We start from the raw sequence: 14,796 nt of genomic DNA, 5'->3' as shown, positions 1-14,796 counted from the left end.
ATCAGTGCAATATTCAGGAGGGGCTTGTTTTTAAAGTCAATTAGACTTCTACTTTTTTTCTTGATCTTTTTTTTAAGAGTTACATTTTTACAAGTAAATTAATTTTATTTAATGTTCATTATAATTCTGTGCTCTAATGGTATGTTAGTAAAAATGACTACAATGATACAAATGTTCACAAAGAAACAATAAGAATCATTTATCTACATTACTGCCCACATCATAATTCATTAATAAAATATTCTCTATCTCAGCCTTGAAATAAAATGCTTTTGAAATTTCCATATCTGGGTAATTATGTATTAAAATATGACTATTTATATATGAAGAGGAAATATATAAAGAAAAATGAAATTGTGCAGGACAGGTGGTAATGAATGTTTAAAGAATTCTTGGCATTCAATAAATAGCTTCAGTTAATTTACTTCTAAACTAATAAGCGTGCAGAAACTTAGAACTATATCACCAATATTTATCACTCCTGTCTGAATAAAAAATGATAAGTGCCTCATATAACAATAAACAAATTATTTTGTTAAAGATTATATCCTTTATTGTTTGAAATACCTGACTCAAAACCAATTTCTATATTATTTAGTAATTGATAGATAATGGTTCTATTTATTTATTTACAAAATTCATTGGCTGCCCATCTTATCACAGAAGAGCTCTGGGTGGCTTACAATCATAAATGATCTCTCTCTCTCTCTCTACCTATCTCTCTCTCTCTCATCTATACACATACACACACAGACACACACAACATAAATTAAAACAAACCAAACATTATGATCCAATTAAAAATGGGGAGGGAGCAGAATGGGGGGGAGGTGGGATCTGTTAGTTGATCAATCACTTTTTGCAATTAATGCAATACTCTAAACAACTGGTGACCTGCTGCGTCAACCTTTCAGAGATATTTCCTTAGCAGATTTCCCCAATGCCTTCAACAATGACAAAACATCTAATGTACTGCCTTCATTGGAAAATTTTAGATACATTCAGACAGGTATCAGCCCATGTTGAATGTTCTATATTCTATGACATTTTGTATGTCATAGAACTGTTTTATAAAATTTGTCAAAGTTCAATTCCATGGGACTCATGGGTCCCAGATCTGGATACATTCTGTAAATTAGCCCATTTGAGATACCTTAGTTTAAAAATTGTTGCTCTGTGATTGTTGTGACCCAAACCTGGTTCGAAGAGAGCATACACAAGACAAAGGCAGCAGCACAACCTTTTAATGTTTCAGCTAAGAATTCTGTTTCTTCACAGATAAAAGGCTGCTTCCAACAAATTAGCTCCGACAAGAAAGAGCCTTGCCAAGTTTTTGCAAGACTGCCAAAAAACAACAGATAAGAAATAGTTTACAACAGTCTTCAAATACCAACTATAATGTCCACGAAGCTGAGTTTCAAAACATCTTTGCTTCCTACAAAGAACGGTCACTGCACAGCTGCCTTTTATCTTCTTGAAGGAGGGGCCATTACCTTGCAGCCTTACTCCCGAATCGCCCGTGCTGCTGCAACTGCTCTTTCCTGCGAGCAACCCTGCGCGCATGTGCACTTGGCACAGGCTCCTCGGGAATCTCCTCAGCCGTCTGCTGCCAGCTAACCACAACAGTGATGCATCATTTTGTCCAGTTAAAGGTTATGGAAACAACATTTGTCAGTACTATATAGATTGTCAGCACCCTTATTCTTTTTTGGTTTTAGTAATTAAAACAATTTAGTCCTTGCTATCTGTAGCATACTTAAATAAGCGTAAAATATGTAGTTACCACATTCATCATAGTAATGAAATGCCTTCCATGCAAAAAATATTTTATTGGTTCCATTTTACTAAATTCTAGATCAGTTCATCATTCATCATTTACTTTATGTGAGTTGAGTTTCCTTTTGTTCAAGTAGTATCTAAAGGGATCCAAATGGCCACGGCCCGATCAGCATTTAAAACTGAGTGTGCCCTCTGGCATTTGGGCCACACAACTGAATAACAAGTTAATTGATTGACTTTTTAAATTATTTTTTTGTGATTGGAATGATTTTTGAGACCCTGGACATTTATTGTTTGGATTTTTGTTCTTGTATGTTTTATTGTTTGTACACCCATCCAGATTCATTACCATGAGATGAGCAGCTATACAGGATGGATGGATGGATGGATGGATGGATGGATGGATGGATGGATGGATGGATGGAAGGAAGGAAGGAAGGAAGGAAGGAAGGAAGGAAGGAAGGAAGGAAGGAAGGAAGGAAGGAAGGAAGGAAGGAAGGAAGGAAGGAAGATAACTGTCTTTTACAGTTATGTTTTTGGTGGGTTGTGCTATAGTTTCTTTTTGTGTGAAGATGGATGCAAAGAATGAGTTAAGCAGTTCTGCTTTCTCTCTGTTGCCTGTTACTTCCTTGCCATCTTCTCTCTTTAGTGGACCGACTGTTTCCTTGATTTTTTTCTTGTTATTTATATGTTGGAAGAAACTTTTTTTTTTTTATTATCTTTGACTTTTGTTGCAAGTCTGTGTTCGTTCTGAGCCTTTGCTGTCCTGACTTCGTCTTTGAAGACTCTGGCTATCTGCTGATATTCTGCCTTAGTTGCATGTCCTTGAGTGGCCTACAGTTCCTGCTTGATCTGCTGTTATAAATAACACTTTTTTCCCTTGCCAATATGCTACATGGAACATCTGAAGGAATTCCTAAAATATTGTGGGTATTATCTTTAACATCTAGCAATAGCCAATGTAAAGCAAATAAATGACTTTTCTTTCTATTGAAAACATTCTTTGTCTGCTCCACAACTATTAAAAATGCAATCATATATTACAAATCATAATCTCTTAATCTATGCTCCAAATACCATAAATGTATGATGAACTGTTTTCATTTAATCCACTATACAGGATAATTATACTAAAACTAGTCAACTATTTAATAGACAACCTAAAACTAATGAAATATAAAAGCTGTTAGATGCAAGCATTATTTAATGCAAGCATTATTGAAAAAGAGGATGCAACTTCACAACCCAACCACAAAACCATATTATTCTCCAACATGTACAGTGAATAGCTTTGCAACGTGTGTTTCAGTACAATATCCAAAATCAGTGGCAAAACAAAGAAGGTGGTTTCAATACATATTAACAATCTACCTGTTCTTTACATTATATATGAAGTCTTAATATATATAGTATTTGAAGTATATGAAGTCTTAATATATAGTATTTCAAATGATCAATGCAGAATTCTAGAAAAAAGAAAGGTAGAATCTGAATACCTGGAAACAATTTCTCTTTCTCTTGGATTCTTATAGTGTCATATTTGAACAACCTTTTCATTCCTCAAATTTAAATTGCACCAGTTTTGATGGATCAAATGAAAGGTCTGTGTAATTATCAGTGTTTTCCCAGCTATGGTCAAAAAAGTATTTTTGAGTTCTGCAACTCTTACGATCAGCAACTGAGTTATCAGAGGCTGACTTTTAGTCATCATGCTAAGGAATAAAATACTTAGCTTATTCCTGGCATAGCATGATATACAAAAATATTTATTTCATTTGGTAACTCTGTGTGCCTTACATATTTGCAATTAAATAAATAACTATGAGTTGTTCAACAAACCATATTCAGAAATCATGTCTAATATAATATGTGAACTAAGAACTGTAGTCATATCTCATAGTACTAATGCAAATCCTACTTCATGCATTTCAGTAATTCACTCTGAAAGATAGTGACCCTCTCTACATTTATGGTAATAAATTCTGTAAGTTGATATACCCTTTTTCCTTTTGTCAGTGCTAATGATCAATGTGGTTGGAGATATGAATTTATGAATCTGAGTTCTTCATGAACTATTCCTAAAATTGCTAGTAAGGCACTGGTACAAAGACAAATTAGATCAATCCCTAATAAAAATTATGCAACTGGGCCAAAATATTGCAGAGAAAATGAGAGAAGCAACAGTTTTATCTTCATTTTCCTATCAGAAAATGCAAAAGCTAGTAATAGGATAGCAAAGATATTTCCCAATTCGCTTTTAGTGAAAACAACCAATTTCGCTGACATATTTGTATAGGTAATTCTTGTTTAGCAACCACAACTGGGACTAGCAACTTGATTGTTAAGTGAAGCAGTTGCTACGTGAAGCAGTGGATAAGTGAAACAGCAACTTATGTTCTTACTTCAGCTTTCCTTCACTTTATAGACTTGCAATGAATGTACATGCGAGAATTGGTTGTGAAGTTACTGTTTCATCACTGTGAAAAATTTCATCACAATTTGAACAGTTGCTGTACGAGGTAGTACAGCAGGAAAATTTAACCAATACTACCAAGAGAAAAACATAGATTTTGCTATATTGCTACTGTGCTTCTTTGCTTCTTTGTCATCTGGATGTTTCCCTTTCCCTTTCTTAAGGTAAGCATTTTACAAAAATACAAACCTCAAAACTAATATTTTGAAAAAAATAAATAAATAAATTTGCTGCTGAAGATTTTCCAATCTTAAGAAAATCTTAGTGTGGGAGAGACTTCTAAACAAGAATGGGTGGTCTCCTCAGAGTAACCCCATGATAGACAAAAATAAGATCAAATACATCAGAATTGCATTATAAACTGACTATTGTGAAACTAGCTTGATACCCGTGCTTTGCTACGAAACTATGTGGTCGGGCATAGATTTTGGGGAGGAAAATAAGAGGGGGGGAATCTGCCTCTGCCTACCAGCATCCATCGGTATTCATCTGGCTAGTGTCCTGTTAGTGTATGAGAGAGTTGAGGGCTGGAAACTAAAACAGTATTTGCTGTGTGAGTGAGGAGACAGCAAGAAGCCTGGGCGTGGCTTAGCTGAGCTGTTCTGTACTAAAGCTGATTGTTGCTGTGAAACTAAAACTGAAACTCCTCTCCTCTGCTTGTGTTTTGCATTTGGAACAGATTTCTTTTCTAGTGGGAAGGGGGAGTAGAGCTCTTTAGCATTAGAGCGTGTTAATAATAATATAGGAAATACTAATGCCCTGATGGTCATTTTGAAAAAATCCTTTTTTAGTGAGTACCTAGAAGCCAAGAGGAACATAACGTGCCAAATTTCAAGTTTGTAGGCTTTATGGTTCTGGAGATTTTATGATGATATGTGACTGGTATTTCGCTTTTATATAGAGAGATAATTCTTTTCTCTCACCAAATGAGAGGAACTTGGAAAAGATAACAGCCAGAGGGCATTTGTTGATAGTGGCATGAATTCTCACCAATGCTGATTTCTTAAATTTCATACCCAGGAAAGAAACCTGAAGGAGCTTTATTAGGCTACTTTGCACTGTCAAGGAACATTGAAGAAATGTCTAATCAAGCCAATTGAAACAACTGGTTTACGCACATTATTAAAAAAAAAAAACACAATGTTGTTCATACAATATACACAACTAAATAATGAAATACTGAATGTCAACCGTTTAATAAAAATAATTTAAAAATCTTACCACAAAGAATTCTCCATTGAGCATCTAATTTAAAAAATACTGTGTATTTTGGTAATGCATATGTAACACCTAATGAACTTCATATCACTGACATACTACCTATAATAGAAATGCAAGCATTCTGAAGACAGCCATGTAACATGTAAACCTTAGGAAAACAGTCGAAATGAAACATGTAAGTTACTACAGAGAGAAGCCCAATTTCCCTGCCACCACCTCCTCAATATTTAGTAGGACTAAATTCCTAAGAATAAAAAGATTTCAAATCATTTGGTTAAAACAACATACAAATTAGGAACAAAACAACCACACACAGAGCATCTACACAATACAGCAAATAACCAATGCAAGCAAGTTGCAAAGCCAACAAAAAGAGAACGAGGGAATGCATCAAGTTGGAGCTGATTTTTGCACCTGCAGTCCAGCTGAAATGGAAAGACCAGCAGATCAGAAGCACAGGGAATGATAGCATGGATCATGCAATGTACGACTGGGAGAAGCAAGCCACTGCAGACAGACTTGTAAGGTAGTTAATGTATGAAAAAGCTTACTTCGTTTAGAAAGCTCACTAATTGGTCTACCGTTAAATAATCTGTTTTGTCTCCATTGCTGAAAAGAAATTTATTAGAAAAAAATGTAAGTTTTCATATAAGATCCTACAGCAGGTATGATTTACATGTTGACATTTTTTTACATTCCCAACATTGATCTAATATTCTTCAACAGACCTAAGCTGTATTTTCAAAATGAGTACTTATAACTGATATTGACTATGCTTGTTACAAAACAGCTCCTCTCTCTATGCCCCCATTTAACAGATTAAAGAAAGAAGCAAATTCAACATGTAAGTCTTCCACATTAATAACTTAGTGCATGAAACCTCAGATGTTAAGACTTTCTTAACCTAATTAGTTCATATATTGTGTTAATAACCTTATAATAGCAAGTTAAAGGTTAGTAAAGCCAATTTAAAAACAGAAAGGGTTTCTTTAAATCAGAAGATCCTGAAAACCTGTATCAGAACATTCAATTGAGTTAAACCTTTGGAGAAGGAATTTGACTTCTGATAGCATTATCTTCAGATTAAGTAATATTAAAATTAAGTTTATTATGTAGAGTAACTTACATTTTTCTAAAAAGCTCCTCTATATCGGTACGAGGGCATATTTTTTGGGTTAGTTCATAAAACTTCTCAAAAGTAAATGCTGAAGGCTCTATTTCATCATTCTGAAAGTAAAATAAAGCTTAATATGTACCAGGTTGGATAAGCACTGACTTAGCAATGGAAGAATTTACAACATGTTCATTACGGATGGAAGCAAATAATTCAATGTTATTTGACTAAAAAAAATATCTGGAAATAGTTCTCTATAATCGCAATAATAATATACATTATTTTATGTGTGTAGTATATAGTTACTGCATTAAAATATTCTAATTATAATTAGCATAGAAGTTAACAATGGACAAACTGCTTATGAATTATTTTTGATGCTGAATAATCAACTGCAACCATCAACTGCTTTAGGCTTGTAACACCCATCTTGAAACCCTTAATTCTTGAAAATTAAATTTAAATACCTTTCCACTGGGAAGACCCAATTCTTTAAGTGCCTGAAATATCACTTTTTCAGTTTTACCTGACGCAAACGTTCTGGTAATGCTAGGAGGAGAAAAGGAGAATTAAATTATTCCAAAGCTTTGGCAATCTCATAATCAGAGCTGCATCACACATCCTCTACTGAGATGACAATAGTTCATTAATGATTTTCTGTATTGACAGTGTAAAGTATCTCTTCAAGAGCATTACACTTCTATTTGAATAAATAAACAATTCCATTACCTAATTTTCACATCCATTACCATATATCTAATGTGTAGTTTTGAGTGAGTGTGAATATTCATAAACCAGGGATAACAAGGGAAGATATTAATATAGAAAGCTATACCTACATATGTTAGATACAATTAAATCCAAAGACATTATGAGAAAGTTGAAGTTTGAGGAAAGACTATAATTCGAAGCTTGTGTCCCCACACAGAGGTTCCTAGTGGAGTTTATTTTAGGAGCTGAAGGCTGGGAGACTGTTGCCACTTACCTTTCTGAAAGAAAGCTGAGAAGCAAAGCTTTCAAGCATCCTTTATGATTTTTTGGCTAATTATTCCCACATTTTGGTTTTAGTGTAAATGAAATATTTCCTTTTGGGTTTTGTTTTTTTCAAACTTTGACAACTGCTGTCACAGCATGTTCTTCCTCTCTGTTTTTGTGTTATCAGGTCTTTACTTCTCTAGAGAAATCCCCACTGATCAAGAATTATATCATGAACACAGGAATGTCATATGTAGCATTATTAGTCAACCACTGCTAATATGGGTGCGACCTTCTCACATCATGCTTTAAACTTAATTCTTGGCCTATCTCACTTCACATTTCTTTCAACGTGAATGAACGCTTTCTCAACTTTTTTGACGAGTCAACTTTTTACTCTAAAGAGATTTTTACAGTGATGCCTATTCTCCATACAGTTCAGAATTTGTTCTTTTGTTTATAAACACTAGAACTAGAATAAACATAATCTAGTTCACTGATGCTGAATATATGGTCTAATGATAACAATGACAGTTATTTGCTTTAGCCTTATTACAATCATGTAATAAGCAGCAACCATGGGCCAGAGCTTGGTTGCTGCTTAAGCCCCATTCCCCTTTGAGCAACAGTGATCAATTTATTTCTGTTATTCCTCCTATACTTTTGCACTTAGATCAACCAGCAGTAATTCCTTTGAGCCATAACTTAAAAAATTTACAGTGCTTAACTCTATGACAGGGCTAAGCACCTGGATGCTAAACAGTGTCTCAGCCAGCATGGAAAATAAAAAAGGATGTGAGACTTGTAATTTAAACATAGGTTGCCTATCCTGAATATAGAGGATTAATAATTTCCTAATTCCAGCAAACTGCTTTAAGAGGGCTAAATGATTATGCTATGTCTATTAATTTTCAATTCTATCCCCAAAATAAAGGAGGTTTCTCTAGCAAAGCTATACACTATCACCACTATTTATTTCACTATTCACTTGAGAACAACATCCGATCAGGATAGAAAATATTGTTGAAGCATAGATCCTAGGCACAGATTACAGCATCCCTTTACCTTGATCAGCAGACTACTAAACTAATATCGCTTCTAATGGGCTTTCTGACTTGTGATTGTTACTCATTTAAATTTCACAACCATACATAATTCCTACATAACCCCACACTTGAAGCTCACAATACACTTACCTTCTAACTGGAATTTTGCCATTAGTGTTAGTCAGAAATGCCAATTTCATCCAGCTAGAAGGGGAGAAATAAAAACAATTAGACTTCCCCCCAAATAATCCAATAAAAGCTCAGTTTATAAAATGAACAGTAGAAGGAGAATAAGCCAAAAGCTATCCCTGGGATTTTTTTTAAATTATGAAGTATAAAAGTGGGGCTTTAAAAGCTCGTGCAGTTTACACATGGATTTATGTAAGAACGGAGTCAAATGTTCACCTTCGTGCATTCTTGCATTTTATAAAAGACTAATTACTACTTCTCACTCATAAGACTAACTACAATTCTTTCCCATTATCAGTGTAAATTAGCCTTAAAGGGGACTTGATGTAAACTCAGTTTGATAAGAGAAGGCGAGATGCAGCTTTCTCAAACTTGGGCAGAAAAATATCAGACTAATGAAAGTCAGTTACAGCTGAGCTATGATTCTATTTTACAATGGGTTTCTAAAACAGAATCGAGCAATAGGCCACAGCTCACTCTGTCTCTTAGCCTTCTGGAGGGGACAGAAGGCCATGCAGTGATATCATGATACCAGTGAAAGTACCATGGTTGACATTTTTCACCTATTTTTTAAACTGCTGCCATTTTGACCCATAACCCTGTCCTTTAAACCCCCCTCCTCCATAGCCTGAAAATTCACTGCTAAATGTTATTGCCATTTCAGGTCATTTTTCCTGGGTTGGGTGGGCAGTTTAAAAAAAGAGAATGGAAATTATTTGCTTCACGCAGGCCTCTCATCACTCTTGTTTCTCCCCTTTGTGTGGGTGGGTGGGTGGGTGGATAGAGCTTCATGCACTGCATATTTGTAACATGTCCTTGGGATATTGAAGGACTAATTGAAAGTGGAGAGCCACATTCAGACTACAGAACCCTTGACACTGTTCTAAAAATTCTAATTGAATGAAAATGCTCCCAACTTTTGGATACAGGTAAAATCTTAACAGCATATATAAACACACAAGTTAGGAAAAAGAGGATATGATTTCCTCTGATTACTATCATTCTGTTATCATGTCTTCTTTAATGCCTTCCTGTACAATCATGCTAGAATGAACACAATTTAATACACATGAAATATTTAATTCAGCTGTAATGGATGGAAAGCTTTGGTTGAAATGTTTTTAGCATCCAAAAAATAAAGCAACTATTGAAGCACTTTTGATAACATTTGTTTGAATAGCTATGTACTATATATTATAAGTGAGAAGAGGCAATGGTGGTTACTCTATACATATTCTTGCTCTCCAGAGAGCAAATATGTTGGGTTTTCCATGTTCCTTGAGCAATGTGAATAATGGAAAGGTGGCATGATATACGCTTGAAGTCTCTTGAATGATGAAAAGCAGGAATTTCTGCACTCTGGAGAGCTTTACTGAAAGGGTGCTAAAAGCTTCTGATTATGTCTGTTATCTAAAACATGTTTGACAAAATAAATAAATAAAATAAATAAAGCTAAATGGTGATGTAAGGGTGTGTGTGTGTGTTAGTGTGCCTGTGTATCCAACACTTACTTCAACTTACTTCTACAACTTGTTTTTCAGATATATTCTACAATAACCTCTGTCATCCACAGCAGAGATGTTCTGTGGCAAATCATTCAACCTAACATTTTGGAATATAGAAACAATGATGTTGGGACCACATACTACATGCAGCTCAGCTAATACCCTGAAGGGTTCTTCCTACATCAGAGAAAGATATTCCAAATAGTTTCAGAAGAAATGGGGGCTGAAAGAGTGAGCAAAGAGATTCCAGAACCTCCTTCTCAGATACTTCTTCTCTAAATCTCTCTTTAAGATTATTGTTTCATGAGGACTTTGACTCCCAAGGGTGCTTTTTTGAAAGGTGATTGTTTTTTTCTTTAAGACATTTCACTTCTCATCCAAGAAGTGAAACATCTTCAAGGAAAAAATGAAGAAAAGTCCAGTTGCCCTTTGAAAAAAACACCTTTGGGACAACCATGACCTAGAGGACTGAGAATCTCCATAGATATTAAGGAATTGTACCTTCTACTGCTTGGAGAGCAACAACAGTTTCTTTTCTTTCTTTTTTTGAAAAAGTTTTTATTTTTTTTAAGACAAACATATGCAAACAAAACATAAAAACATAAAAACCATCTTCCATCTTATATACATACAGTATGTCAGTTGGTTACAAATCTTTTATACTATCCTTTTGTAGTCATTTCTCAATTTATATAAATTTCCACATTGTCAAGCTAACATATGCTTATATACTTATCAATTATTAATCATCCATGACCAAACTATTTATTCTATCATTTTATATGAGATATTTCAAATTTTATTTTAAAATTTATGTTATACTTTCATCCAATGGTTATATATGTCTATATTATATTTTATATCTATCTATTAAACCTATTACAAAATCAACAAATCTATTACATTACCATGTCTTTTTGTCCAACCATTGATAAAACAAATCCCATATCATATAAAATTGTTTATCTTCGTTCTCTAATTTCAAATGTCAATTTACTCATTTCAGCACAGTCCATAATTTTCTTAATAACTTCCTCCTGCATAGGTATTTTATCATTTTTCCAATTCTTAGCAAGAACAACAACAGTTTCTGAGGGGAAATAGCATTTAAGGAAACTGGGAAGAACTAAAAGAATCTTTTCAAATTTGTTGCTGTTAAAACTTTTTGATTTCTTTTTGAAGAAATGGAAAAGAGGGCTTACAAAGCATAGAAATATACTTTAGGGTAATCTGAGCAGGGTAGGAAGATTACAACAACACATTCAATCTCAGCTGCATTTTCCTAATGTTTCTGAATATTCTCTGAGAAATCTCATAAAGAAAAGACTAATTCAGCCTTGGATCCATATGAAATAAGAACATTTGCATGTAAGTGGGCAGCCGTTCTCCCCCCTGAACCAAGAAAAGTTCAGGCAAAGCCAATAATTACAACTGCCTCTCTCAACAGATCATAAAATCCCACAGTAAACTCCCTTAACTCCTGAATGTGTGTTTGACTTTGGGAGTGTATTTTATTTGTGGGGGGAAAATGTGAGGAATAGATTACCACATTTCTCATGGATATTTGAATCGTTGGGGGATGTCTTCTGCAGCTTATCCAGATATTTATTTCTTGTGCCAAATAAGGAAAAGAAATTTTTTTTAAATGCACGTCAAGAAACATGTAGAAGGAACAAAATCGTAATTGATGAGGTGAGGGGGAAAAAACTTACTGTTTCTTGAGGCATGTCGTGGGACAGACATTGTTGGCTCTGAAGTTACCTGTAATTGATCGGAGTCCATCAATCCATTGCTGAAAGACAAAAAGATAAAACAAATATGTCTAATGTGTGCCCATGAGCGCATATAATGACCACCCAATCAACCAACTTCAAAAGCAATTTCACTACAGAAACATCTTTGAGTAACACAAGTTATAATAATTAGTAGTGCTTGAATAGCAGCTCTAGACTTACTTGAAAAGTTTTTCAAGTATTCAATGCACATCAAATAATACTCAATCTTCTTACTATCCAGACATATACCATATAACAGGTTTCTACCCATACAGGTAGTCCTAGACTTAACAATAGTTTATTTAATGATTGCTCAAAGTTAAAATGGCACTGAAAAAAGTCACTTATGACTGTTTTCACACTTACGACGGTTGCAGCAGCCTCATGGTCACATGATCAAAATTCAGATGCTTGGCAACTGCCTCATATTTAAGACCGTTGCAGTGTTCCAGGGTCATGTGATCACTTTTTGCAAACTTCTACAAGCAAAGTCGATGGGCAAGCCAGATTCACTTAACAACCGTGTTACTAATTTAACAACTGCAGTGATTCACATAACTGTGGCAAGGAAGGTTGTAAAATGGGGCAAAATTCACTTAACAACTATCTTGCTTAACAACAGAAATTTTGGGATCCATTGTGGTCGTAAGTCAAGGACGACCTGAAAAGGAAAATGATTGGGAAGGGAAATGTGACTTACTTCCATGAGTTCACAATATTCACTGTCACGTTTCCCATAACAATTACCACATTTGGAACAAATATTACTAGCATGATGTCTCACAAGGGAAAAAGTTCAGTGGTTAAAATGTTGGCCTTGAAACCAGGAGACTGTGAGTTCTAGTGTTGCCTCAGGCATGAATGCTGTTTGGGTTACTTCAAGCCAGTCACTCTCTCTCAGCCCAACTCACCTCACAGGGTTGTTGTAGGGAAAATAGGAGAAGGAAGCAGTATTAAGTATGTTTGCCACCTTGGATTACTTATAAAGAAATAAAGGCAGATAAAAATCTAATAAATAAATAAAAATTAAATGGAGATTTGTTTATTCTATTGTACAAAAAATGCTACAGCTAAAGTATTACATCTTACAATTAACAAATCAACTGTTTTATTAATCTTTTCATTAACAATTCACCCAAATACCCAAGTATTTCCTTTACCCGTTGTTGATATCTTCTGCTCACAATTAAGCAAATTTATTTACAATACTATTAGCTGAATTGAAGGCAATTGTAAAGCAGTATTCTGTTAAATACTGCTCCCTTTTCTTTTCATCTGAATAAAATAGTGCTCCCTTCCCCTTTTTACCTGTATAAAAGATTTTCTGATGTACTTAAAAGACTTGAGCAAATTGTAATTTCTGTTTGGATAATTATCCACAAATTCTATACACAGTTTTTCAGATTTTGTACACTCTAACTCAGAAGTGCACATCTGAATTTAGTAGCAATGTGAGCAGCCCAAACATAAGCCATGAGCACAGAGCCTTTCTAGATTGGCACAAATTAAATTGGTATAAGCAGGGTTACTATTAGAATACTTGTAACATAAAGTAATTAATAAAGTTAGTAATCCAGTTCCCAAGGAGGAAGGGAGAGAAGAAAGAATGAGATTTATTGACTGGTTTCTCAATTCTAAATTTTGTATACATCTAAAATTAGAAATCAATTTTAATGCATACATTTTGTGCATGATAACCTCATTTTTGTGATGAGGTCATTGGACCACATTCTCAATCAATTACAGGTAATCCTCAATTTATGCCATTTAATGATTCTATCCTCCAGATCATTGGTTATAACTCAGGGAGTTGGCGACTAGTTTGCATTTACAACTAATTGCAGTTTCCTATGATCATTGATAGCAGCTTGCAAGATTAGCCAATTTCTGACAAGTAGCATCAATTGGGGAAGCCAGATTCACTTAAAAGCCATATGATTTGCTTAACAACTATAGTAAAAGGAGACATAAAATTGGTTTGGTCTCATGATGACTCACTTAACAGCTCCATTATTTATTAACTGAAATTCTGGTGCCAATTGTCATAAATTGAGGACTACCTGTATGGGCAAAAGATCAGCAGGCATTTGCCACAATTTTTGCTGGAACTTCCATGTATAGAAATATTTAATATTTTTCCCCCTCCCAGATGTTTGATGGCATTCAGAACTATCTTAACTAATGAATATTTACAAACTAGGATTTGTACTCTAATTTCTATCCAGTCAAATAAGAAAACAATTCTCTTTCTCCTTCTTCTATTGAAAAAAGCTTATTTTATACAGATAGCTTCTCTTCTTTAAATCATGATACTGAGTTCATGTATTTGAGGTACAAATACAAAATTGTCGAAATATTCTCCCTTTATGAAAAGCTAGGGCTTTTTGCAGCATATGAAAGATTAAAATTAAATTTTAAAAAGTAGCCTCTCATGTTTTCAAAATGAAAGATTTAAATATTTCTTCCAAAGTTGCACCACCAGGTGTCAGCAGAGGTTTGGAATATAATACAGTTGCAGAATTGTCCAGAAATTGGGGAAGAAAAATATGTTATTTCTCTGATGATATTACAATCTTCTTGATTTTAAGAAGAGAAATTGTAGAGATCTGGATCTTACAGAAATGGCACATGAAGAAGTAGGGAATTCTGAATCAGCAATTTAGTATCATTTTGTAGCTACCTTATAAATACTCAGTTACATCTTTCCAAAATTAATAAT

At 34.3% G+C, this 14,796-nt stretch overlaps 1 protein-coding gene across 11 annotated transcripts in view; it reads right to left on the bottom strand.

Annotated features, from left to right (window-relative positions):
* PLCB4 (phospholipase C beta 4) overlaps window positions 1-14,796 on the bottom strand; it is a 187,925-nt gene that overhangs the window by 51,467 nt on the left and 121,662 nt on the right. For all 11 annotated transcript variants that reach the window (XM_087948403.1, XM_087948448.1, XM_087948439.1 and 8 more), the window contains 5 exons: window positions 12,015-12,094; window positions 8,759-8,812; window positions 7,055-7,136; window positions 6,600-6,700; window positions 6,025-6,082 (listed from right to left, as the gene is read on the bottom strand). In XM_087948403.1, the coding sequence (XP_087804529.1) occupies window positions 6,025-6,082; window positions 6,600-6,700; window positions 7,055-7,136; window positions 8,759-8,812; window positions 12,015-12,094 (375 nt within the window). The remainder of the gene's footprint in view (window positions 1-6,024; window positions 6,083-6,599; window positions 6,701-7,054; window positions 7,137-8,758; window positions 8,813-12,014; window positions 12,095-14,796) is intronic.

This window comes from Notechis scutatus, chromosome 1, assembly GCF_049901735.1.
Source record: "Notechis scutatus isolate UNSWTSFEM ecotype Mainland chromosome 1, rNotScu1.2, whole genome shotgun sequence".
Lineage (NCBI taxonomy): Eukaryota > Metazoa > Chordata > Lepidosauria > Squamata > Elapidae > Notechis > Notechis scutatus.
The sequence above is the reverse complement of the archived record's forward strand: the minus strand, read 5'-3'. Positions and strand labels throughout refer to the sequence as shown.